This window comes from Eutrigla gurnardus (assembly GCF_963514095.1).
Source record: "Eutrigla gurnardus genome assembly, chromosome: 24".
NCBI classification, from domain to species: Eukaryota; Metazoa; Chordata; class Actinopteri; order Perciformes; family Triglidae; genus Eutrigla; species Eutrigla gurnardus.
In genome coordinates, this window is record NC_139935.1 from 487492 (window position 1) to 511264 (window position 23773).

The following is a 23773-nucleotide window of genomic DNA, read 5'->3' on the forward strand; positions in this document are numbered from 1 at the left end:
GAAGGGGAGAAGGAAAATCCTGGCAAACGCCGGGGAAGCTGGGCCTCGTAATTGTCTCCCTCCCTCCTCCACTTCCTCCTCTCCTCCTTCCTGTCCATCTCTCCGTCACCGAGCAGAAATACAGATATGTTTTAACCTTTTCCCCCACTTTCCCTTCCCCTGGATGCATGGCGCGCCGGAGTCTTATATTTCTATCCGTTTGCATCAGTCTTTGCTGCATTATTCATTTGCATTATAGCTGTGGATGGTAATTAAATCCTGCCTGGGATGCCGTTGTATTTAAATGAAACGTGAATATTTTAGCGAGGGAAAATGCAGAATGCTTAATCTGCCCCCCCACCCACTCTCTCTCTCTGTTTTTAAAAGCTCGATTATTGGCAGAGCTCGGAAACACTTTATTGTGCTCGCCGCTCGTTCTTAGGAATAATACTGTTGAGTCAACAGCTGCATTGACAACATATTTCAGCTGATGCATTTGCCTGGACACTGATATTTGACACCCCCCCCCCCCTCTTCTACACAAATATAGAGACTTAAATGTGCAAGGATGCAAACACACACTGAACCGACAAAATGGCCACTGAGGAGAGAGAGAGAGCTTTATAACGTATACATCATAGTAAAGGAGAGAGAGAGAACGACCTTCGTCTAAACATGTAGATGGAAGGAATCTCAGAAAAATAAAAAAATACAGGCTCAGAACGTAAGCAATAACTGGACCCGTCTTTGACTTTGATGACTTCCAGAAACCCAAAAAGCCAGTCTCCAGCGGAGGAGTTCCATCGTTAACAGGTAGCTCTATGAGATCACATGACCATCCTGCTACAGGAATGGGAGAGAGGGTAAACAGATCCACACCCGTGAGGAGGAAGCAGAGAAAAGACGCTGACAGAGAGAGGTGGAGAAGCAGAGAGCGCTGCCTTTAATGCCCATCTGGCCCGGAGATGTAATAAAATTGACATATTGATTCCTTTGAATTTACGAATGCCTGTTTCATAAACTCCATTTCCAAAGCCGAGGCCTCTTTAGAGCCCTGTCATTTTCCCCCCAAATGGATCAATTATGTGCCCACGTAATCCTGTTACCTGAGGAACCCACGCATACTTCTCCCATCCGAGGCGCTTCAGCGGCCGCACACACTCGCATTATGTGCACATAAACAAACTCCAGGTTTGTGTGTGTGTGTGTCTCCCCTCCCATCCTCCTAATATTAGCATTGTTCTCCCCCGGTGTCGCTGTACGAGGCTCTCCGGAGGGCTTTAGGGAGGCCTTTGCCTCTCTACACCGCCCTGGCTTGTTGGTGAAGTTGTAGAAATCACTTTTAGACCCATAAACTGCAATTCTACCACCACTACATCAGGACAAACACCACATCCTCCCCCTGCTACAAGCCATATAAACACACCGTTTAAGTCCGGCCCTTACATCACACACACAGACAGCTACAGCTAGAGAACAGCACGCTTTAAGTAATACACAATGCATGTTTGGGGCCAGATTAAATGAGTTGCAATGTGTTAAACTGTTTCCAGTAGAAGTCCATTTTTTTGCAGTAATTTGCATATTTGTCTAGAATGTATCTAGTACATCCCAGCATGCACTGGGGTTTGAGTGGCGTCGGCTTGGAGGACTAACCAGAAACAGAAGTGGTATTTGATGTCGGTGTCACCGGTGCGGAAACGTGTCGACAACCTAAAGCGTCACAGGGACGGCTCACATTCATAACCTGGGAGCAGCCGAGGAGCCGGTCTGGCTAGAGCCTGGGTGGTAATAGCACACAAGTGGTCACGGGTCATCCCGGTGGAGTGTAAACGCTGGAGCGATACAGTGGGCTGTCAGGTGGAACGGAGATGTATGAGGGGCGACAGCGACGGCGGAGCGGGAGCGCTCGCCGAGCCACGAGATATCTATTTTACTATCTCACATTGTTGTAGAACCAGGAGGGAGGGAGGGAGGGAGAAATCAGTCCGGGATCTTATTTTCCACACTCCGCCGAGCTACAAGCGGCTCAGTTACACTACACTTGCACCGAACAATCAGTCTGGCAAAGGTTCACAAGACGACGGAATACCTTGTCACTTACTGGCTGACCTGTGCAGCGGAGTGACTCGGAGGATGTAGAGGAGGGGAATATCAGAACAGAACATAATCATGGAGGAGCTCTGAACACATTCTTCATGTTCTTATTCCCGTTTGTTGGCGGGACACAAAGCAGATATATTATATATATTTTATGATGTTTACATTAGATGAAATATTCAGATCCAAAGCTGGCTCGTTTTATACATTGGACACCAGAAATAAGTTCAGTTTGAACGTCGTTGAATACCGTCATGAGGTCATCGTATGTTGAGTGAATACTAACCAAAGACGACGACAACAAGCGACGGCTTTAAAGCTGAAAACCCGTCAGGAAGCAACAAAGTCAAAGTCCTGGACGTGTCACATAGCAGGAAAGTTGGGAGCTTTGAGGCTGAGTGAGAGAGGTGATTGTTAAAAAGTAAGGGGGGTGTTGGGCTTAAGGGGCTGACAGGCGGCTGAGTTCTGCTCACTGGACTTAATCTAAAAGAAAAAGGCCTCCGTTATGATGAAAGGTCGACAGACTATGTCTCAGCAAATTGGCTTTCCGTTTTTTACACCGTGCTGGCTGCTGCTTCAGCCTAATGACCTACGGCCTGCTGGCTCGACCCTCTCCACCTGTCCACCCCCGACCCCCGACCCCCCGAGGCTGAGGAACGCCAATTCCTGTGAAAAGTGCCGGTGTCAGCGCCACTAAGAGCTTCTCCAAAATCAAAGGAACTTCCTCCCTGCAGACCACTGGTCCAGGACCAGACGGGCCGAAGCATGAATGCAAACACATAAACAAGACGGTCAGAACCGAGCTCAGAACGACGGAGAAGTCTGGTTCCAGACCCTGACAGTCCGAGGTCAACTATAACGACGGGCCACCACAGCTAATTATACACGAGACATCAGCAGTATCTGGACCCGTCTGGAAACTCTGAGCGGGCCGAGGACGGCCGCCAACGTCGGGGTTCCGCTCCGATCCGAGTCCAGTAGGAAAAAAACCCACAATTCTGATGTTTTCCCTAAACTGAAGTGAAACCCTGAAACCCTGCATCAAATCCAGGAGATGTCCTTTATGTTCTGATTCTGTTCTCTGCACAGATGTGTGGCTCCTCTCCAACAACAGCAGCATTTATGTTTCCACACCTGGATCAACCTCCACCTCCTCATGACTTACATGCATTTCCTCATTCTGCGTCTCACGGAGAGAAAGGTGTGTGTGTGTGTGTGTGAGAGGCCCTTATATATCATTACTGAGTCTCGGTGTTTATTCTAGCTGTTGTGGAGCCACAGATGAACTCTGAAAGCCACGCTAACGAAGACGGAATACCAAATAGCCTCAATATTTTCCAAACAGCTTCACCTGCATGCTGGGAAAGCAGGGCTGCAGAGGGGGGGGAGGGGGGGTGCAATCTCTCGTGTTGCACAGACTCCCCCTTTATAAATTACCTCATCAGTGACTGAAATTAACACTGATTCTTGCAGGCAATTTCTCAATTTCCAATGCTAATTAGCTTTTTCTCTTTACTTTTAAATTCTGTAGCACCTGTTTAGGGGAAGACATCTTAGGCAGTGCAGGCGCATTTAATCACAATTTTAATTAACCATCCCCGTAGATGTGAAAGAGAAGCAATTATAATGCAGATGAATGATGATTTTTCCACATTAAATTGTTTTGTTTCTTCGTTATGTTGATTGCATAAATACTGGCGCCGTTCAATTTTTATCTACTGTAATTTTGTAATTGTTTTACAAAAAGCAGCAGCAGCAGCAGCAGCAGAAAGGGGGATAGAGTGAGTTTGTTTCATTCCCTTAACCCGTTAATTGCCGGAGCAGCGAGGAGAGGATTTGGCAGAAAGTGTCTGTTTTCTTTCGGCCCGAAACAACGTCGTCAACATCCTCGCTTATCAATCACGCTGAGAGGGGGGGGGGGGTTTGACCTCAACAAACTATCCCACCAAATGAAAGTCATCCCGTTTCGTTGCTTTAACTACGGAGCATGTCGTCTGGATGAAAGCACAGATGGGTGCTACTCATAATCTTTATGTGCTCATGAAATATCATTGGGTTCGATGGCGCTGTTTGACCGTCTTTATTGTTCTCCCAAACTTTGGCTTTTATGTCGAAGTCCGACTGACAGTAAAAACAAAAACACACATTTCCTCCTTCAAACGCTGCTAATGGAGGACGCTCATGCTAGCGTTAAATCCAGCAACATTCAAATGGAAACATTCCGTTTGGAAATATTGTTACAATGAAATCCGGATGTTTGAGGATGTTGGAAACGGTCGGCTTCTTCTATAGACCGATGGAGATCGCTGCAAAAAGGGCCGGCTATAGGGCAGGAAAAAACTCCCACAATCCTCCTGTGTTCTGTCCTCCACCCTCAGCCACCCCCAGCAACACTCGCTCTCTAATCCCACTGAGCGATGCTTTCAGTTTGTCCAAAGACCATGCAGGGGAAGTCCAACGGACCAGACACACACACACACACACACACACGGTGACAGACACTTACTGTACCGAACTAGGTCGGGTCATCTCTAACATACGTGTTAACAACGTCGTTGCACTTTGGATCAATTTTAATGCAGAAACACCAGATTAAATGCATTAAAGGAAACAACCGATTGTAATTTACACTCAACGTAATGTATACTGCGCCTCAGGCCTTGGTTGGCATTTTAATTCCACAAAGTTATAATTACCATCTTTTTCTTTTCTCAGAATAGATGAATAGCACAGAAAGAAAAGAGCCAAGTGTGTTTTTGAAAGAGGCACAGCTTGGCCGCTCTCCCTCTCTGCTGCAGCTTTTTACGGATCTATCTAAAATCATCCTGAGGTGCGTCTAAAAGGAAGAAGCTCCTCTTTGAATATTAGTGGCGATTGGCTGGAGGTAAACAGAGCATTAAATCCTGCAAAACTGTGGCAAGGCCAATATGGGCGCAGGACAATGGCTTGGCCCGGCATCTCTGAGCCTTTGTTCTCGGCTTAACAAAACTCTGCCGTCACACCGTTTTACCTCAATGCTGCCCTGTCGAAACGGCCATCAGCCCATCAGAGCACATGCAAAGCTCAGGACAGGCGGGTAAGACGGGGGAGGGAGGAAGTCTACGGTGGGGAGAGGTGAGAGGCAGAAAGAGAGATTAAGACAGAAGCAGGGCAAATAAAAAAAGTGCCAAGAGGTTAAAAGAAGTAAAAAGCAAAGAAAGAAAAGATAAAAGAGAGAAAAGGTGTGACGGATATGGAATTGAAGAAAAATCCGATAAATGGGGAAAAACAGCTGAAATGTGGGCTTGTGGACAGTCAGCGGGGAAAAGAAATGAATAAAACACAATACTCACCTCTCCCACTCAACCTTAATAAGAATATATAGCAGCTGTGGGGAGCTGAGGGGGGGGGGGGCGGCGTTTTGAGCTCAGTGACGTGGCGGCGACAGATCTGGAGCAGCGAGATTCACTAAAAGTTTCATCACAAAGTCCTTATCTGCTTCCCTCGGAGGGCCGGCGAGGATCGGCACGAGGAAACGCAAGAAACGGCACATCTGCTCTGCTGTGACCCGTCTGCCAATTAGCATGTGTGTGTGTGCATATAAATGTGTGTGTATCTGTGTGTTTGTGTACATGTCTAGCCAACATGTGTGACTGTTTGAGAAGAAATGCTGGCTCGTAGCTCCGCCCCCTCCACCGACTGGAGCGCCCTTCAACAATTAAAGCCTCCCGTACCAGTAGAATATATAATGTCTACTTTTCCTCCACATAGTAAAGTAATAGTAAAAACCCCACTAACGGAATCACGCCTAAATAAAAAGCAAACACTATCTCCTCCAGCTCAATTAGGGTCCATTTAAATGGACTTATTAGCACTTAACCTGCAAACTTGACCTTCCGATCAGCATCTTGGATGTAGTTCAGCCTTCCAGTGCCCCCCCCCCCCCCCCCCCCCCCCCTCTTCCCTCCTCCACTGTCGGGTTCTGGCCTGCCAATTTCCACTTGAAGCTTGACTGGGCCTGATTTGATGCAAACTACCTCGGGGGGTGAGGGGGGGAGTCGCAGCGAGGGAGGGAGGGGGTTGAAACTGATGAACAGTTATGTCAAGTCGATTTTGCACCGTTGGGAAAAGGTAACCTCTCCGTCGGGGAGAGGGAGATAAAGGTAACGACAACAACAAAAAGGCAACAAGAGGCGAGGTTGGCGGCGTGGAGGGCGCCGGAGGAGGGGCGGGGTCTAAGGGGGGGCTTGTAATCGCACCTCCCTCCGCCGCTCCACCTCACCTCCCTCTGCTTACCGCCCGTGCAAAGCGCTAACTGTCAGTGCGAGTGCTAATTGCAGATGTGCCAGTCTGCCATCATAATAAAATCAGAGGCAGGGCGGACATTAAGCATGGCTGCCTCATTTGTGGGACTGCTGAAAAGGTAGCATAAATGAATATTTCATTACCTTAATTACTAAGGAATACTCCTTTCCGCCAGTGGTGGAATGAGTGTTGCTGTAACTAATTATGAAAAGTAATAACATTAGGGATACTGTGATTGCCAGTTTAGAAGGCGGCGTCTGCTCGCTGTCGAGGTAGAAAGCGTGTTGGGAAACACGCGGCGAGGAGCGGAAGGAAGGAAGGAAGGAAGCAACCAAAGGCTCCATCAGATCTGCAGAAAGGATGAATGGGCTCTGATTATTTACCCGGATGCTGGTGTGTGTTTCTAATTGCCAAGTGGAGGTTTTAGTGAAGGGCTACCTGGAGTCCTGTATGACGGAGCCCTGAAGGACCTGCACCGTCCGTCACTCGCCTCTGCAGCCGGCGGGCCGCGTCCCATTCCTTGGCTGTAACGTACGACCACCGATAAGGTCGTAAGGGGGTGTGTGAGAAAAAAGGCAGAGTACAAGGTCTGCTTTGATGGACATGCTAATTCCTATACCCCTAAGTAGTAAGAATAACAAAGTGGTGGGGAATTTATCTCAGGAATGCCGGAGCAAGACGGCCGGGCGATAAGGAAGTAGCTTCCCTTGGGTGGGGGAGAAGTAATTAGAGAGGGCTGACTGGTTAGATGACTGACTGGCCGGCCGGCTGGTGGGAGGATGGAAGGTGGGACACGGAAAAGGCAGGAAGGTCTCTGGACTCGAAGAGAACTCCTTCTAGTGATTCACTTTTACAAAACAAGAAGGAAAAAAGAGTCATCTGTGCCTCTAACACAATCCCCAGAGAAGTTCACGATACCCAAATCACTGAGAATACACTTAAAGCTCACGGATGTAAAAAACAACCTCAAGGCCACGAGTCGTAAAGACCTAAACCAACAACCAGGCTGAGTCACATGGCCAAAATCTGAGCCGGTCTCTATAAATGACCCGATCTCAGTCGTCTCCACGCGGTTTCTAGGTCAGGAAATACCCATCCGCCCTCTGCAGCCAGGCTCGGTGCTCCAGCCATGCAGCTTGAAGAGGAGCCAGAACCGGATCCAGCCAGAACTTGGGTCACATCGCTCATCTTTAGGCCAAAAAAAATGAGGTGTCAATAGCAAAGCTGAAGCCACAACCACACAAACCTCGCTTTTATCACCTCATCATGCCTTTATAAAGTAGATAATGATAATGATCACATAGCATCTGTCCCCGAGATTCTGCACCAGCGCCGTGTCCAAACCCAAAACCCAAACCCTGGATTCTAGCGTTGTCACAGAAACGACACCACAACCACAAGGAGCTGGGCTCGTGGGACGCCAGTCCTCCGTACGCTGATTAATCACGTATTAAACACACTCCAGTGTTGGACCTCCTGCTTGACCACGACGCCGCCGACTCCCAACCCCCGATCTGGAAGCAGAGAAGCCCCCCCCCCCCCTCCCTGTTTGTCCTGCGTGGTGTCAGAAAGGCTGAGGACAGGCCTGTCGGTGTGATTATCCCCCCGCTACCTGAGGAGGTGTTTGTTTGACATTCGCGTTTGACAGCGACGGGACACGAGGCGTTCAGGAGCGGGGGCTCCCTCTCCAGTCACAATCCATTAACACGTGAATTCACCTCTCAGAGTCTTTAACGCCGCCGCCGACTTTGCGACACATGTCCACTGACTGCACCGCGGCTGACATTTAAAAAGGAAACGTGCTCCCCCTCTCCGGGTTTCACTTCTCCTTGACTCACTCTTACCAAAGGTTAAATGTATGTTTGAATAACAACCAGGCCCGGCTGTAATTTCTGACCATTTCCTCTTTTTTTGGCTGCAACCTCCGGTTAGGAAGGTGCTTGATCAGGCCCCGAGATGAAAGCGCTGGAAGTCAGTGAAATCTGTGCAGCCGCAAAATGACCTAATTTTCTGTCTTAATCTCGCTTGGCAATCGCCTGCAATTAAATTGAGATAACACATGTGAATTTACTTCCACGCGAGGACGGGGGGAGCAAACGGAAACAGACCTCGTTAAAAGGCAGAAAAAGGTAACGAGAGGGGAGCACTTAGGTGGCGAGGAGCGGGACACCGCCTGAATAATGAAGCCGCTACGAGGGCGAGCCCTGATCAAATAGCATGTTGTATTATGTGGAATTAAAGGTGGGACGGCGTGCGTGGAGAAGGCCGAGATTTCCAGATGTCACCGTGCCTTAATCTGGTGATCTGTTATTGATTGTTCCACGTGGCCGTGACCTTGCCAGAAGAGCTCTTCCACCCGACAATCAAGCATACATCAAAGAGTGTGTGTTCCCCTAAATGTGTGTGTGTGTGTGTGTGTGTGTGCGCACATGTGGCGGCAAGCGGCGCTCGCAGATGAGCGGTGCCGACATCAGAGCAGAGAACTGGAGGCTGCTTTCAACACTTGTTTGCACAAAGGTGTCATCTCCAAGCAGCTGCCGCGGAAACCGCCGCCGCGGAAAAAAGAATCATTTTAATGGGCGATTGAGGTGATTACTGGGTTTTATCCTTTCCCTCAGAAACGTCATGAATCTGTGGCGTGTTTCACACACACACGATTTTATCTATATCTGTTCCTTTGTTGCTCTATGAAGACACAATCCTGTTTGTTAAAATCACTTCAGGCTCGACACGTCTGATCAATATTACTGAATTTACTGAATTGTTAAAATAACAACATGCCATTTTACACAAATTCCTCCAAAAAAGCAGAAATGTCTCCACGGTAAATTATGAAAATATGCTTCGTACAAGAGAATGTAAACGGCAAATCTGCCGGGTGATTAAAAGTCCATTTAATGTGTTGGAACGGCACACACACACACACACACACACACACACACACACCCCATTGTATGAAAGTGTTTGTGAAGTTGTTTTTTGCCCCCATGCCATTGGATCACACAGAATGTGAATGTGAGTTTACACCTGCTCGCCAACCTGTCGTCTGTCGCGCCCAGACTCCCTCGCAAATGGGAAAAAGTCGACGCGTGGAAAATGTGGAAAATCACAGGCGAGACGCGGCGCAACAACTGAATAAGTGCAAACAGCAGGACGAGACGGAACGGATGGGCCAAATAAAGACTTTGCATTTTCACTTGAGGAAGACTCAAATGAGGCATGATATTTCAGAATGCATTCTCCTTCCTACGCGATGCATAAAACATGCCGGCTTAGGGTAAAGAGTGTACACACGTAAATGAAAAGTCCAAATGCATGCAATCATTTGCCGGACCAGTGAAGTTTCAATTTCTGTGTTTGCTTTTTGTCAAAATCACGAGGAGTGAAAGAAAACAGAGAAAACAAGGAGGATGAGGCAACAAAGGCATGAAATAAAGTCAGGGAAGCAGGAGAAAGACATCTGACTGCACTGCAACTTTAGACGAGCGTGTCACAGAACATGGGGGGGGGGTACGACCTGTCAACTCCAGAGAAAGACCAGGATGGAGGGAGGTGGGTCAGAGCCTGACAGGCAGAACGCTGCCCCCAGAAACACCTTTAAGTCTGTCACCTTTGCTCCATCACTCTCCATTTCGCTGCTTTCACATGACGTCCGACCCCGAAGAACACCGCTCGTTGCTGCAACACGCTCCAGCAACGAGCAACGAGCAACACACTCCAGCAACAAGCAACACACTCCAGCAACGAGCAACACACTCCAGCAACGAGCAACACACTCCAGCAACGAGCAACACGCTCCAGCAACGAGCAACACACTCCAGCAACGAGCAACACGCTCCAGCAACGAGCAACACACTCCAGCAACGAGCAACACGCTCCAGCAACGAGCAACACGCTCCAGCAACGAGCAACACACTCCAGCAACGAGCAACACGCTCCAGCAACGAGCAACACGCTCCAGCAACGAGCAACACACTCCAGCAACGAGCAACACGCTCCAGCAACGAGCATTTAAACGCACCACTCTGATATCACACACAACTCGTTAACAAAAAAAGGCTTTTCTGAAGGAAACTCCTTCTGGGGACGAAGCGAGTTCAGCAGCAGTTCAGCCGCCGTGCATCAAACTGCGTTTTAAACACTGGTTCCATCGTTCTCTTTTTATGACGCAGAAATATGCATAAAAAGATGGAGGTCAAATGCGTGCGGGGAACGCCACGTTGCTGCCGGAGTCACCACGTTGTTTTTGGGCCGATCCATCATGATTGCCGTTGAAACATAAAGGGAAGTCACAGGGGCAGAGTTGGCTCACTATTGGCTGATTCATGCCTCAGTGTTAGTCAGGCAACGGATCCAGCCGCCGCTCGCTTTCATCCTTCTTGGCAGTCTCTGTGTGTGTGTGTGTGTGTGTGTGTGTGTGTGTGTGTGTGTGTGTGTGTGTGTGTGTGAGCCCAAATACACTGTAACTTCTGCAGCTCTGCTTTTCCAAACCGATACGTCCCGTCAGAAAAATAAGAGGAATGTTTGAGTTACCAAAACAACGCTGAAAGTCTCCAGGAAGGAGGAGGAGGGACGGCCACAGACAAGCAGCAAAGAGTTAACACCCCCCCAACCCGATTCCTCCAAAGCACGGGTTAATATCATGGCTGCCTGGTAAGGCTTTATCCAGAACCTCCGGAACAAAAGGGCCCTTTTGCAAACAGACTCCTACTTTCCCTCAGTGTCCAAAGGTGTTTGCTGAAGTAAATCTGCCTAAATCCTGCGCAGCTTGGCCGGGAGGAGGAGGGAGGGAAGGTGTACCGATAATCCTTCTTCTTAACCAAAAAGAAAAAAACTTCTGGGTGAGGAAATGAAAGAGAAGGGGAATAAAGAAACCTGGAATCCATATCACATGATGCCATTTAAAGGGCCGACCCCCCCACCCCTTCAATCTCCCCATCTTTGCTTAAGATTTGCATACACGCAGCCTGGGAATCAGATGATAAAGATATCCTGCTAATCATTTTGATATTGTATAAAACGGCGCTGCATTAAGAGAAAATCATTTTGTTTTCACAGTGAAAGAAAGTTTGGAAGCAGCCGGAGAGACGGAGGACGAGACACCTGCTCTCCCCGCCGTCTGTGAGCACAATCGGTCGCAGCCAGGATGCTGCTGCTTCTTCTTCTTCTTCTTCTTAAGTGCGAGCGGCCACGAATAGTGTCGGCATGCCATCTCGTAACACTATCTGTCTGTGGGGGGGAGGGGGGGTCGCTGCTAGAGTAGGGAGGCTATAAAAGGCTTGTAACCAGGGGACGACCAACAAACAACCACAAACACCCTAGTTATTTCTCTCCACCACCCACCCACCCTTTTCTGCCTCTTCCCTATTTTCCCTTCCTCCTCTTCTTTTTTTCCCTCTCCTCTCTTGCTCTCCTTTTTTTTCGGCCTCCTTTTCATCTCAGGCCCTTTTCTGATGCTGAATGCAAATGTGTAGCCCTGCTGCTGGCGGCGAAAGGGGCTGAATTGTGATTAAGAGGGAGAAGAAGAAGAAGAGGAGCTCCTTTCTTTGTTCTCCCCCCGGGGGATGTTTACCAGGAGAGACACGGCGGATCAGATATGAAAGGCATTCAGGTCAGCATTGATGTGAGCGAAAGTGAAATCGTACCTAAGGCATTCCAAAGACCCGCGGTGTCAGGGGTCCGGCTCGCGGTGCCTCTGCAAGTGTGTGTTCTCTGGCCGCCAGGCGAAAAATATCTTCACACAAGCAGGGCGGTCAAGGAAGTAGGAATGAAAAAAAGGAAGAATAAAAAATAAAAATGTGTCAAAAATGTTTTTTGGCTATTTTTTTGGGAAGAGGAGGAGGGATGAAAGTTTTCTGTCCAGTGTCCAGAATGAGTTGAGATGATCATTAGTTTCTTTTTTTTTTTTGGTGTGTGTGTGTGTGTGTGTGTGTGTGTGTACAGCCACAAGCCATGCTATTTGCTTTTATCTGCCTTATCAAAGCGTGAAAAAGCAGCGCGGTGCATGTGTGTTGTGTGTGCTGCTGCTGTTGCTGAGCTACATTCCTGATTTAATTCCTTGTGGAAAGCACATATTAGAGGATTTGTTGAATAACACATCAGCTTGAAAGCCGAAGACATCACACTGCGACTCTCCGTGACACACACACACAATAAAATAAAATACAATCACGTGAATTACAATAAGAGTAAATACTGCGGCGACACCGGTACCCAAAGGGAACATCCTCTCCTCCTCCTCCTCCTCCTATATGCCGACGCTACGCTTGAAATCACAACCATCTCGTAAGGGAGGTCCATTCATTTTTATGTGCTTGGCTATATACACTTGACTCACACACTTTGAGCAGATGGATATATTTAGCTCGTGACGACTGCAGGCGAGGGAGAGAAGGAAAAAAATCTAGTGATGCAAAAAGCTACCGTACGCTCCGGAAAATAATAAGGCCTCACGCGGCACGCCAAAGTGCAATGTGTAGTTGTGACAGGACAAATATGCCTCCTTATTAGCCTGCATTGAGGGAAAGCTGCTCGCCGTTTTACACCGGGTAATTGGAATGTGTCTATTTTGATTCAACCACAAGGCCGACGGTATAAAGATACTCAGTAATATTCATCCCGGGTATCTGCGGGTCTGAGCTCGGCCACGCCAAGCAGAGCAGGCCCCCCCCCTCCGTCATATCCACAGTCATTATTTCACTTGCTTAAACAAAATAATCCCTTCTTTCCCTCAACATGAGCGCCCAGCGTCTTCCTCCCAGGACGGCCGCTCCACCGACGTCCAGCCCGTATGGGAATGGCAGCGCTGAATGGCGCCGCCGACAACCCCCCGCCACTGTTGGCGGTATAAACATGTAAATGAAACACATTACCACTGACAATCAATTGTCCGGGAGCGCCCTGCGAAACCTGCCCTCCTCCCCCCTCTTTTCTTTCCCTTCTTACCCCCCCCCCCCCCCCTTTACTCAGTGACGATGGCAAAAAAAGCTGCCCCTACCTTGAGGAGGGACATGTGGGAGAAGAAGGGAGGTAGATGGGACATGGCAGGGAAGAGGAGGGGGTGAGAGGAGGAGGCGAAGAAGAGGAAGAAAGGGAGCACCTTGTCCCCCCCCCCCCCCCCCCCCTCCCTATTCTCTCCTGCAGGAGCTGTGAATGCAACTTTAAAAAGGCAGAGGAATAATAGAGATGGACAAATTGTTTAGACTGGCAGAAATCTGGCATTGTCTGAGACTGAAAGCAAGGCTACCCCTCCACACACACACACACACACACACACACACACACACACACCCTGTTTTCTCTGTGATAGCCTTAATAACCACATTCAGACTATTATATCAAACTCCAGCAGCCACAGAGAAGCAGAGGATCTGCTGCTACAGATTATGTAATCCGTGCGTATCCACGTCCCGACGACCAAATGTCATCGGGGGTGCGTGGAGAAAAATCTAAAACTGGGTGACGGCGACTCAAACATGTAACGGGAAGAAGAATGCAACATCTGTATTTCCTCTTTCATCCTCGTCTCAGACAGAACGACAGAACACAGACTCGGTCTGATGCATGAGAGGCCAAATCAAAAACAACACCATTACCAAACACAGTTGTTTTTTTCTGCTCGCGCTGGTTGACTGAGAGGGAAATAAGGACAGGTGTGCGAGTGCTTTTTTTCTGTTGGGCGCCCACAGCTGGATGTGACAAGCAACACCTGGCGAGGGCCAAACGCTCAAACACTTCACGCTGCAGAGATCAAGTTTCCCACCAGGAGAGGAGAAGGCTGCGTGGCGCTCTGACAGCGGGGGACACCATGATACAAAATGGAATTTCTCCCGTTTTCTTGCTTTTAAATATTGCTGCCGTTTCAGACAAGAGGCTTCAGCGCGTGGCCGAGGAGGGGATAAGTCCTGAACTGTGGTTAAATACCACATGACAGGCCGGCCAGCCACTGAGTCAAGCTACTGTAGCACCTCCAGCCCTGAAGGCCAACAGTCATCTGGATTAGAATGTCATTGCTTAGACAACTTAGTGAGCAAATGCCTCATTAATACTAATTGGCACAAACGCTGAAATGCTCCTTCCATTTAAAAAAAAAAATCTCCAAACAATTCCAGTCACTGATTCTGCATTAAATGAAAAATTATATCAGATCAACGATAACGACACGCAGCCATAAAAACATTTTTTTTAAACTAAAATAATTACAGGTGCTACGCAAATTATAATTCCATCAAAACACGCTGGTTTCCACACCAGCGACCCCACCAGCCATTCAGAGAAATTAGCTGTAATTGTGCGGATTTGTGTATATTCATGTGATGTGTTAGTTAAGGGAGGAAGAGGGAGGCTGCTTCATCCGCCTCCATCTGCTGAAACATTTACAACAACGCGGCGGCGGCGGGTTCTGCTGTTGTGTGTGTTCGGAGCCGTTTTTTGTTAGTTAGTGCTGGAGGAATCAATCTGTCCTGCCGGCCGTCACACGCTTCGCCCTGCCCGCCATCCTCCACACAGCCAGGCAGGAAGAGGACAGGGAGACAGGCAGAGGCAGGGAGACAGGGGAGAGTGGCCAAGCCTCAATAAGCCTCTGCATTCCCAGGGGGGAGGATCGGGGTGAGGAGGGAGGAGGGAGGGAGGGAGGGGGATCATCAGACAGAGCTAGTTGTTATGGAAGAAAAAGAAAAAAAGGTGGAGGGGGGGGGGGGGGGCGCATATTTCACATTTTATGATATTTAATATTTCTTGAAATGTACATTTTCCTGGTTGAGAGAAAATCTAAAATATTCTCTGCCAAAGCTCGTCGTCTCTTGTCAGGTTTAAGTGTGAAAATTATATTTGCTTTGCTAATATTATTTTATCAAATGCTGCATTTGGTACAAAAGCCAAGGCTGCCCCCCCCCCCCCCACCCTTTAAAAACAGGTGGCCACAGTGAAACAGGCTGTCATTTCTCTAAATGTCTCTTATTATTCCATTCTCTTTTACGTAGGAATGCTGCTAATTTACATTTCTAGATTTATATGATATAGGAAACACCCAGCTCCACTGTTGTGCTGCCATTTAGTGTGGAACAAAATGCTTGTCTGCTATTGATTTTATGAAATCAATAAATGAAATCTGATCTAGATAAATAACGGTGGGGGCAGAGATTAAAAAAGCAAATAAAGCCTGTGAATCTTGCAGCTCCTATGAGGAATAATCAGGAATAACGGGGCCAGAAATGTCACTGCACATTTGCCTCCTGTGGAAAGTGTGCAGTCAAACGGAGACAGAAACGCTCCAAATCTGCACCTCAGAGCTGCAGTCCAGACCCAATTAATAGCAGCCTTCTCGTCCTATTTATTTATACATATTTATATATATATATATATTTATATACGATCACTGCTCCACAGTAAAGTTCAAACACGCAGAAAACAAATGGATTATTTCAGCCCTCGCAAACAGCGCTGTTAAATCACATGGAAGCGTGTGTTAAAGGCCGGGCTGAGAGGAAAACACCGCGGCTCGCGGCGGATTCAACCCGGTCACAACTCAGTCACAAGACGGGACTTTTCCGGCGGAGCAGCACGAGTCCGCAGCGGCCGGCGACGCCGCTCCGGTGACCGTTACCGGGACCGTCTGTCCCGGCGAGGAGGCAGCCGGCGCCGCTCACGCTCCAACTTTCAAACATCCACAAGTTCCAACTACAGCTCGGCGCAAACGCCACAAAATACACCGATTTACACCGTTATTTCCCAGGCTCCCGGAGGCTCGAGGGGGCTGCGGCACGGACGCGTTTACGCACAGTTTCTGCCCGGGATAGCGCTCCCTTTCTCCCTGCGTAAAGGGGGAGGCATGCTCTGCGCACCAGCCGCGGACCCTCACACACCCCCGGACCGCAGTGGAAGCCTTCAAACCAGGCGTACATCCAGAGATCCCCCACACCCCCACCGGCCGCTCGGTTCGGCTCCCCCGTGATTTTCTTACCGTTTTTCCGTCTCGGGTTGGCTTGTTTTCGCCTCTTACACCTGGGGCCATCCGCCATGATCTCTTGCTTCATTGATAAGTGTGTGTGGGATCAGATGGCAGCTCGCATGGACTCGATTCCTTGATTTCAGCTTGATATCTGACGGGAAACACACACACACACACACACACACACACACACACCAACAATGAGGTATTAGCGCGGATCCACTTGCGCCGGACGCGCGACCAGAGCAGCGAATGTAAGTTGGATGGAGGGACGGGGTGTTGGGAAAGAAGGAGCCGCGGTGAAAGTGTGAGAGAGCGCGGAGGGCATCCGTGTCTCTCATTTAGATTTCAGCTCATCGCCATTAACAGCAACGCACACAGGAGGAGGAGGAAGAAGGGAATTCATTCTATTAGAGGGAACCCACAACTCACCGAGGAGCCAAACACCCGTTACAATTTCATTTACAAAAGTTTCACCCGCCGCTTTGGATTTTTACTCACTTTTAACTCAATAAATATAGACTTATTTCCATTAAAACTGACAGGATTTGTTGGCGTTTTGACTCCGGGTTTGGAACACATGCGAAACAGGTTAATAAATCATATTTCTGTCATATTTTAGGGTCAAATTCAACGCGTACGCGTTAGAGACGGCAAAACGCGAGCTGAGCTGTGGAATAAAGCTCCACTGTGTGGTCTGACTCAAAGTCACACAACTTCAATAAACACTTGGTTTGTCGTGAGAAAAATGCTCTTCTAGCTTTAATAAACTAGAATCCAGCCCCCTGTCAACAGTTAATAAATAACAGGCGGGGAATAATTGTTCAAATGTGCCAAATGACTCCGGACAACAAGGAAATTCTTTAAGGCACAAATGGCGCATAAACAAAGCGCTGAGGCTCGCGTCGCCTGTGTGGGATGTTCGTTCAGCTAATTCACCAGAAATACGTTATTAGGAGAAGTGGAATATTGACCTGGGCTTTGGTTTGTTGTGGCACGTTTAGCTGGATGACACAAATAGAAGCTGAGGAGCCTGAGAGGGAAAACGGGATGGAATCGCCCTTTTTTCCTCCAAGGATAGCGGTGGTCTGCAGCGCCAAACGCCCGCAAACAGCACACTTCCCCGGCTCTCAGGAGCACGACAGGGCGCCTCGACGCCACGGAGGTAAAAAGAAAAAAGAAAAGGGAAAAAGCCTCGAAAGAAACGCACCTATTTCCACCTGTGCAGGTAAGGCAAAGTTCGGCTCCAACTCTTTACGCGGACGCGGGAAGTTTATTGTCCAATTCTCCGAAAAAGCGCAATAAATAAAAAGTGAGGAGGCACATACCTGCTTTTAGGGTGTAAAGAGGTGTCTCGTGGATAGGAGTCGCGAGGAGGATGATAGTGGAGCGCGTCGGTGAGCGGATCCTTTTCCACCGGTGATAATAAAGCCTTAGAAATAAAGCCTTAGAAATAGTTGGAGGAGGGAGGGACCGCTATTCCTGCTAGGGCAGGTTTACAACTGATGTCTTACACCCACTCCAGGAAACAAACCTGGGTCGGGACTGACGTGTTACGCCTCTTCTAATGACATTTTTTTTCTTTCCACCTCCTTTTCTTTGCCGTGTAACACAGAGGAGAAGCCCCCTGAAACGCACGCCACCTATCTTCACGGGAGGGGATAATTGAGGAGAGCCAAACGTGAGCATCTTCTGGGTTGAACGTGAAGTTTTTTTTCCTCCCTCTCTCCTTTCTCCCCCCTCTTACTCCTCTTTTCTTTCCCTCACCCTCCTCTCTTTCTCCATCTCTTCTCTGTTTGAGTGAAACCAACTATGTCGGGCTCCGACGCGCAGCAAAGAGCCGGCGACAGTGTGCCTTTTTCCTCCTTTTCTCCGTGTGAACGTGCGTGTTAGAGTCAGGGGGAGAAACTTGGAGCGCGTCCACGGCCGCAATCATGTAAGGATTTGTTTTTTTTATTTCTATTTGCACTGCGTTTCATTTGCAGAAATGCAGGGTTGCTTCGGGATGCATCCATCACAGCCTCTTATTGTAAACAGGTTTGGGATGTTCGGCTTCTATCCGCGCTGCAATAGATCACTGCTGGCATTTCCTCTCAAATACTGTGTTTTTGTCGTTTTAAATGTGGAAGTCTCCGCTCCACACAAGTTCAGCTTTCATGCGAGCGTTCATTTCATTTCATGTGATTCACTTGTTTTTATTAAATTATTGGGGAATTTAAACGCTTTTGGAATCAAGAGTTTGGCAGGATTTGTGTCACGAGTTTTTGCAGTAAAAAAGGCCGGTTAAATGTACTTTTAGACGGGTTTATTTGGTGCAGAACGCGGTGAATTGTGGCTCCTTTATTACCTGTGTGACGCACCTGCGGCCCCGCGCGCGCTGCAGGTGCGTCATCCCTCCGTGTGTGTGTCACATTCGAACTCCGCGTAGTTACTCTCTGCAGGGGGACTCGTTTGCATTCTTGCGTATTTGCGCAAGTCATTTTCTAATTGCACCCGAACGAAAAGCAGCCGCAGTGAGTCCAGACCCAGAGCGGGATGCGGGGTGGCTCTGACTGCAGGACCGGAGGTGATATAGAGAGCTGGAATACCATAAAGTAGAGTAAAGTGACGGTAAAGTTCCTACAGAGAGCCGCAGACACAGCGGAGTCCCTGCAGGAATATTAGGGGACTGTTCCGGGATTATTAGCGCGGCTCTTCCTTCTGGACGCGATGAATCTCACATTTATTAAAGAAGCAACCATTGCAGCCGTGGGTGAGGGGGGGGGGGGAAGCTCCACCTTTGCAGCGCAGTGATTGGTTATGTAAATAAAGCATTATTTGGTGTCCTGTCCTCCTGCAGTTCCACTGTATGGCTAATTAAATCATCAATCAAGAGGCTGAACTGGATCCCCCCCCCCCCCCCTTAAAAAAATATAATAAAACAATCAGACGCAGCAAAAAGAAATCAGTCGTAGCTTCTTTTTTTTAATATAAACTGTTTTTGTGTACCACTTATTTTTATTATTATAATTATCCTATTTATAATGACAATAACAATTCGTACTATTTTCTATAATTATAATTATTATCGTTATATTAAATATAATTTAGTTCCTCTCTAACGTGTGTGTAAATTGGTTTGGTTATTTTTGTCCAAATTGTTTTTGGTAAGTTTGACTAAATTCTCTTTAGTATTTGAATAATTCCTCCTCTTCCTCCTCTTCCTCGTATCGAACAACAAAGAGGGGGAGGAGGGGGAGGAGGGGGGAGCTGCTTTGCCTCCCGTTTTTCTCGGGTCGAAAGTGGATCCAGTCCTGGGTGAATTATTGTCATGCGTAATTTACTGCCACGGTGCTTGCATGTAAACGAAGCAGTCCGGGACTCTCTCTCTGTTACACATACACACACACACACGCGCGCACACACACACACACACTCTCACACACACACACACACACACACACACACACACACACACACACACACACACACACACACACACACACTTGAACGAGCTGCAGCTCCGTGTCCCATTCATCGGAGAGTGTGGAGTGGCACCTCGCCTTTCCTTTTTTCTCCGACGTGGGCCGCACATCCAGCGTGAAACCGGATTACAGTCGGTGTGTGACCTGTAGGGGCCCGGTGCTAAATGAATATATGGATTTAAACGAGGGGGGGGGGGGACAACAACATGTGCATGCTCTCAGAATTCTTTACTCGATGTCCGGATTGTTAAACCTGCAGAAATGTTGATGTGATTTAATTCATTATGAGGAAAAAATGTTTGGGGAAATTGTAATTTATGAGATTGTCAAGAAAAACCGGTTTGTAATTATTTAAATCATTTCCAGTGAATTGTGGTTATTTTTTCTGTGTTTGTATTTTTCTGTGAATAAAAACTGGAAGCTTTTGCAGCACGTTATCTGCCCCGGCTGATTTTCTCAAGTTGATATGTTGCCCCAGAAAAATCAATAAGTGGAAATTCACTTGGGTTTAATGGTTTTTAATGTCCAACACCTAAATTGGAGCTCTGCAGTTCTGCAGCTGTCCGCCTCAGGCATGACTGCTGATTACCAAGATTATAATCCTAATTTTCTCTCCCTCCGTGTGTGTGTGTGTGTGTGTGTGTGTGTGTGAGTGTGTGTGTGTTGACAGCGTAAACACACACACAGCGGTGCAGTGGGGCTGGAGGAATGTTTCCTCGTATTTAGAGTGACTTGGGTTTGTGTGTCATATAAAGTTACAGAGCAGACAGAAAAATAATAAAATCTATTCACTGTAAAAAAAAAATCTGATTTTTGTCGTACTTTAAACTAAAAAATCTGCATCAAGCAGCCGGAAAGTGAGAGGGTCAAAGGTCACTAGCCTTTGGAAAAAGGCTCACATTTGAAAGCTTTTGCAGGTTGAAATTATTGGGGTGAATTTTCCAAAATTAAACATCTACAGGTAAAATGCTTTTCATATAAAACAGACCTCAGATCAGATATTAAAGTGCTGAAATAATCAGTGTGTGATATTTCATAAGGAGAGCATCATATATGAGACATCTCCGTTTCTGGCAGAATAAACGCTGCTTTCATCACCTCCTGGTTCATATAGTGAGAGAGAGACAGAGAGAGAGAGAGAGAGAGTGAGAGAGACAGAGAGAGAGAGAGAGAGAGAGAGAGACAGCCACACACACACACAGCAGAACACGCCTCAGGACTGAAACACTGTTGTACGTACATGTTGTGCATTCAACAACTCCGCTGCCAGGCGTCCCTGATTATTGGCCTAATTTAGATCTGAGAGTCACATGACGTGGTGCTGCATCCAGTGATGAATCTATGCCCAGTCAAAAACACAAAAACATGAGGAATGTTCATCTTCATCACTCCTGCTGTTTGTTTTAATTATTCACTCTGGGAAACTTAAGAAAGACGTTTTATGATTTTTTTATAACATTAACATTTATAATCACATGTGAGTTTTTGTCTGCAGACAGCTGTGTGTGTGTGTGGGTGTGTGTGTGAGTGTGTGTGTGAGTGTGTGTGTGTGTGTGTGTGTGTGTGAAACCTACTCGTGTCTCCCAGATGTGACGTTCTGCTGCTCGCCATCACGGACACGGCGGCCGTAGAACTGCTGTGGACGACCGGAGAGAGACTTCGATCAGATAAAGCTCCTACTCCAATAGGGATGAGGTCAAAGGTCAAAGCAACACAGATTCACATGTGACGTGTGAGATACAAACACTTTGTTGGCACGAACAACTCCAAGACAAACACAGTGATTCAGCTTCTCCTCCTCACTCCCATTCTTATCTGGATTATTATTATTATCATATTATTATTATCTCTTCAAACAGACGTGGACACGCAGACCGGTTCGGTGGATCGGAGGATCCCGGTTCAGAGTTCACGGGGGTCGCCGGGCCGATAGCCGGCCGCGTGGTCATGTGCTGGCCGGCGATGCTTTCCTTCAGCGTTGCGTCATGCGTGCATTTAACCTATGACCTCAGACATGAAGTAAGGGGAGGTTTTATTTTTTGGGGGGGAACGCCTCATCATGACTCAGCTTCGCTCTCAGCACAGAAATACAATTATTACAGACAGAAATAGCAGTATTTCCTATTGATTTGTCCAGTTAAGTGATTATGTAACGTTAGAAAAAATATGTTTTATTAATTACATTTAGAGCAAAACAAACAATCAAACAAAGCTTCTTTTTTTTTAACCAGAAAGAGGGCCTAGGGAAAAAAAGGAGGGCCATTTTGAAAATTCGCTTCTCCAATTGAAAGCAGCTGTGACGCGAGCGCGGCTCAGCCTCGGGTGTTAAACCCTGGTACAGTTTGGGCTCCAGCCCCGAAAGCAAGTCTTTTTAATTAAAATGAGAGACGTCTCTGTGTGCACGACAGAGAAGCTGTAACATCCTAGATCACATCTCCTCTCGGCGCTTGTTTGCGGCTCTCCCAGCTCTGCAACATCAAACCCAACCTCTCTCGGCGGGGTTTGGCTCTGTGATGGCCACCGCTAGAGCCTCGACACCACAACAACTCCACAGATTGACGGACAATTAAAGAGCGAGAGGCGAAGGCTCCAGCCTGTGATCCGCCAGAACTCCTCAAACATGCAAAATGAATTTAGTTTACATTTGCCACGAGCAAAAAAAAAAAAGAGTGGAGAAGAAGAAGAAAAATCTTTTTCTGATCTCTCTCAGTTGAACAAGAGAGAACAAGATTGCTGCATAGCAGATTGCTGCAGAAACAAATGCCTACAACAAAAAAGTATTGATTTTTTATGTTGGTCTTGTTAGCTGAAAACTGTGCAGAGGCTTCTACAAATGACCACTTATTCGACTGAGACTCTGAGAAGAAAAAGACAAACGCATCATGTGTTTTTTCTTTTCATGCAGAGAGACGCTTCCAGACAACGAGTTGGCGAAGACGACGGAGTAAAACTTTTATTTGAGCCTCAGCTGACACAGAAGTGATACCTTTTATTCTACCTGACGCTGGATTAGCCTTTATTTACTCTCTGCTTTTTATTGGAGGATATCCGTCTTCTATTCTTGAATGCATCAATCAATCCATATGTAACAGTCATATTAACGATGAATAATAAATATGCATGAGAGCATAACTCTCGTTTCCAACGTAAACCATTAATACGTTGTTTCTGTTTATATAACCGCTCTGAATAAAAGTGAATGTACGTCTGAGGAGATGTGATTATGTATTCAGTTATCACCGGCCTGGCTGTTCAAACACCCTCCCTCCCTCCCTCCCTCCCTCCCCCCTATTGATTGCTGGCATGAAGAAGAAGCTCGTTATGTGTCAGAATTAAAGTCAGCAGTCATCTCAACACATTTATCCATAAACGTGGACACGGCTGGCATTAATAACCCCGGCGGTCTGAACGGACAGCGGAGCCGTTAAAATGGCCGGCAGCATGCGACGTGATGCTTCCTGTTGATCCGGTGATTCTCCACCAAAACAATCCCTCAACATTTACTGTACTTGACAAATAAAATGGTTTTGATTGGGACTCTGATAGATCCCACAAGAAAACTTTCTGGAAGACGAAGGGGGGGGAGAAAAAAAGACGACTTATCGCTCACTGAAATTAATAATTGACGGCGTCTCCGCTGAATAATTAATCAAACATTTGAATAATTGTTGTAGCTCTAATCTCGACAGACATTTGCATATCGGCATGCTCTTAATATCTGCCTCTGTATATGAGTTTACATCCTCTCAGGACACAAAGATAGAATTAAAAGATCTGACTTACATGTGCAGAAACCTCGTCCACAGTCGGATCTCGGCATGAACCCAGAACCCGCTGCTGAGAGAGGAGAGAACTTTATTTTCATGATATAATAAAAACAAGTGCAATCGCATGTAATCCTGCAAATATGCAGAATCATGAACAAACATTTAAACGTGTGCAGCCGCTAGTGGAGAGATGCATTTCCCTTTCAAAATAAAATACAAAAAGAACGATA

General features: G+C 47.3%; 1 protein-coding gene and 2 long non-coding RNA genes across 5 annotated transcripts in view; 1 reads left to right on the forward strand and 2 right to left on the reverse strand.

Annotated features, from left to right (window-relative positions):
- Positions 1-17869, reverse strand: part of zeb2b (zinc finger E-box binding homeobox 2b) — a 72633-nt gene extending 54764 nt beyond the window's left edge. Inside the window, exons 1-2 of one of the 3 annotated variants that reach the window (XM_084004326.1) lie at positions 17641-17869; positions 16325-16463 (exon numbers count right to left, since the gene is read on the reverse strand). In XM_084004326.1, the coding sequence (XP_083860452.1) occupies positions 16325-16397 (73 nt within the window). In that variant the 5' untranslated portion in view covers positions 16398-16463; positions 17641-17869. Of the gene's footprint in view, positions 1-16324; positions 16528-17640 lie in introns of those variants that run through there. The other 2 variants (XM_084004325.1, XM_084004327.1) reach the window with 2 other exon arrangements.
- Positions 17870-18132: 263 nt separating this feature from the next.
- Positions 18133-22849, forward strand: LOC311009896. Its single transcript, XR_014596707.1, has 3 exons — positions 18133-18248; positions 20447-21329; positions 21364-22849. It is a non-coding gene; the product is annotated as an uncharacterized lncRNA (long non-coding RNA).
- On the reverse strand, positions 21065-23614 carry LOC311009897. The gene is made up of 3 exons (XR_014596708.1): positions 23560-23614; positions 21351-21412; positions 21065-21115 (listed from the first exon to the last, which is right to left on the reverse strand). It is a non-coding gene; the product is annotated as an uncharacterized lncRNA (long non-coding RNA).
- Positions 23615-23773: the final 159 nt, after the last annotated feature.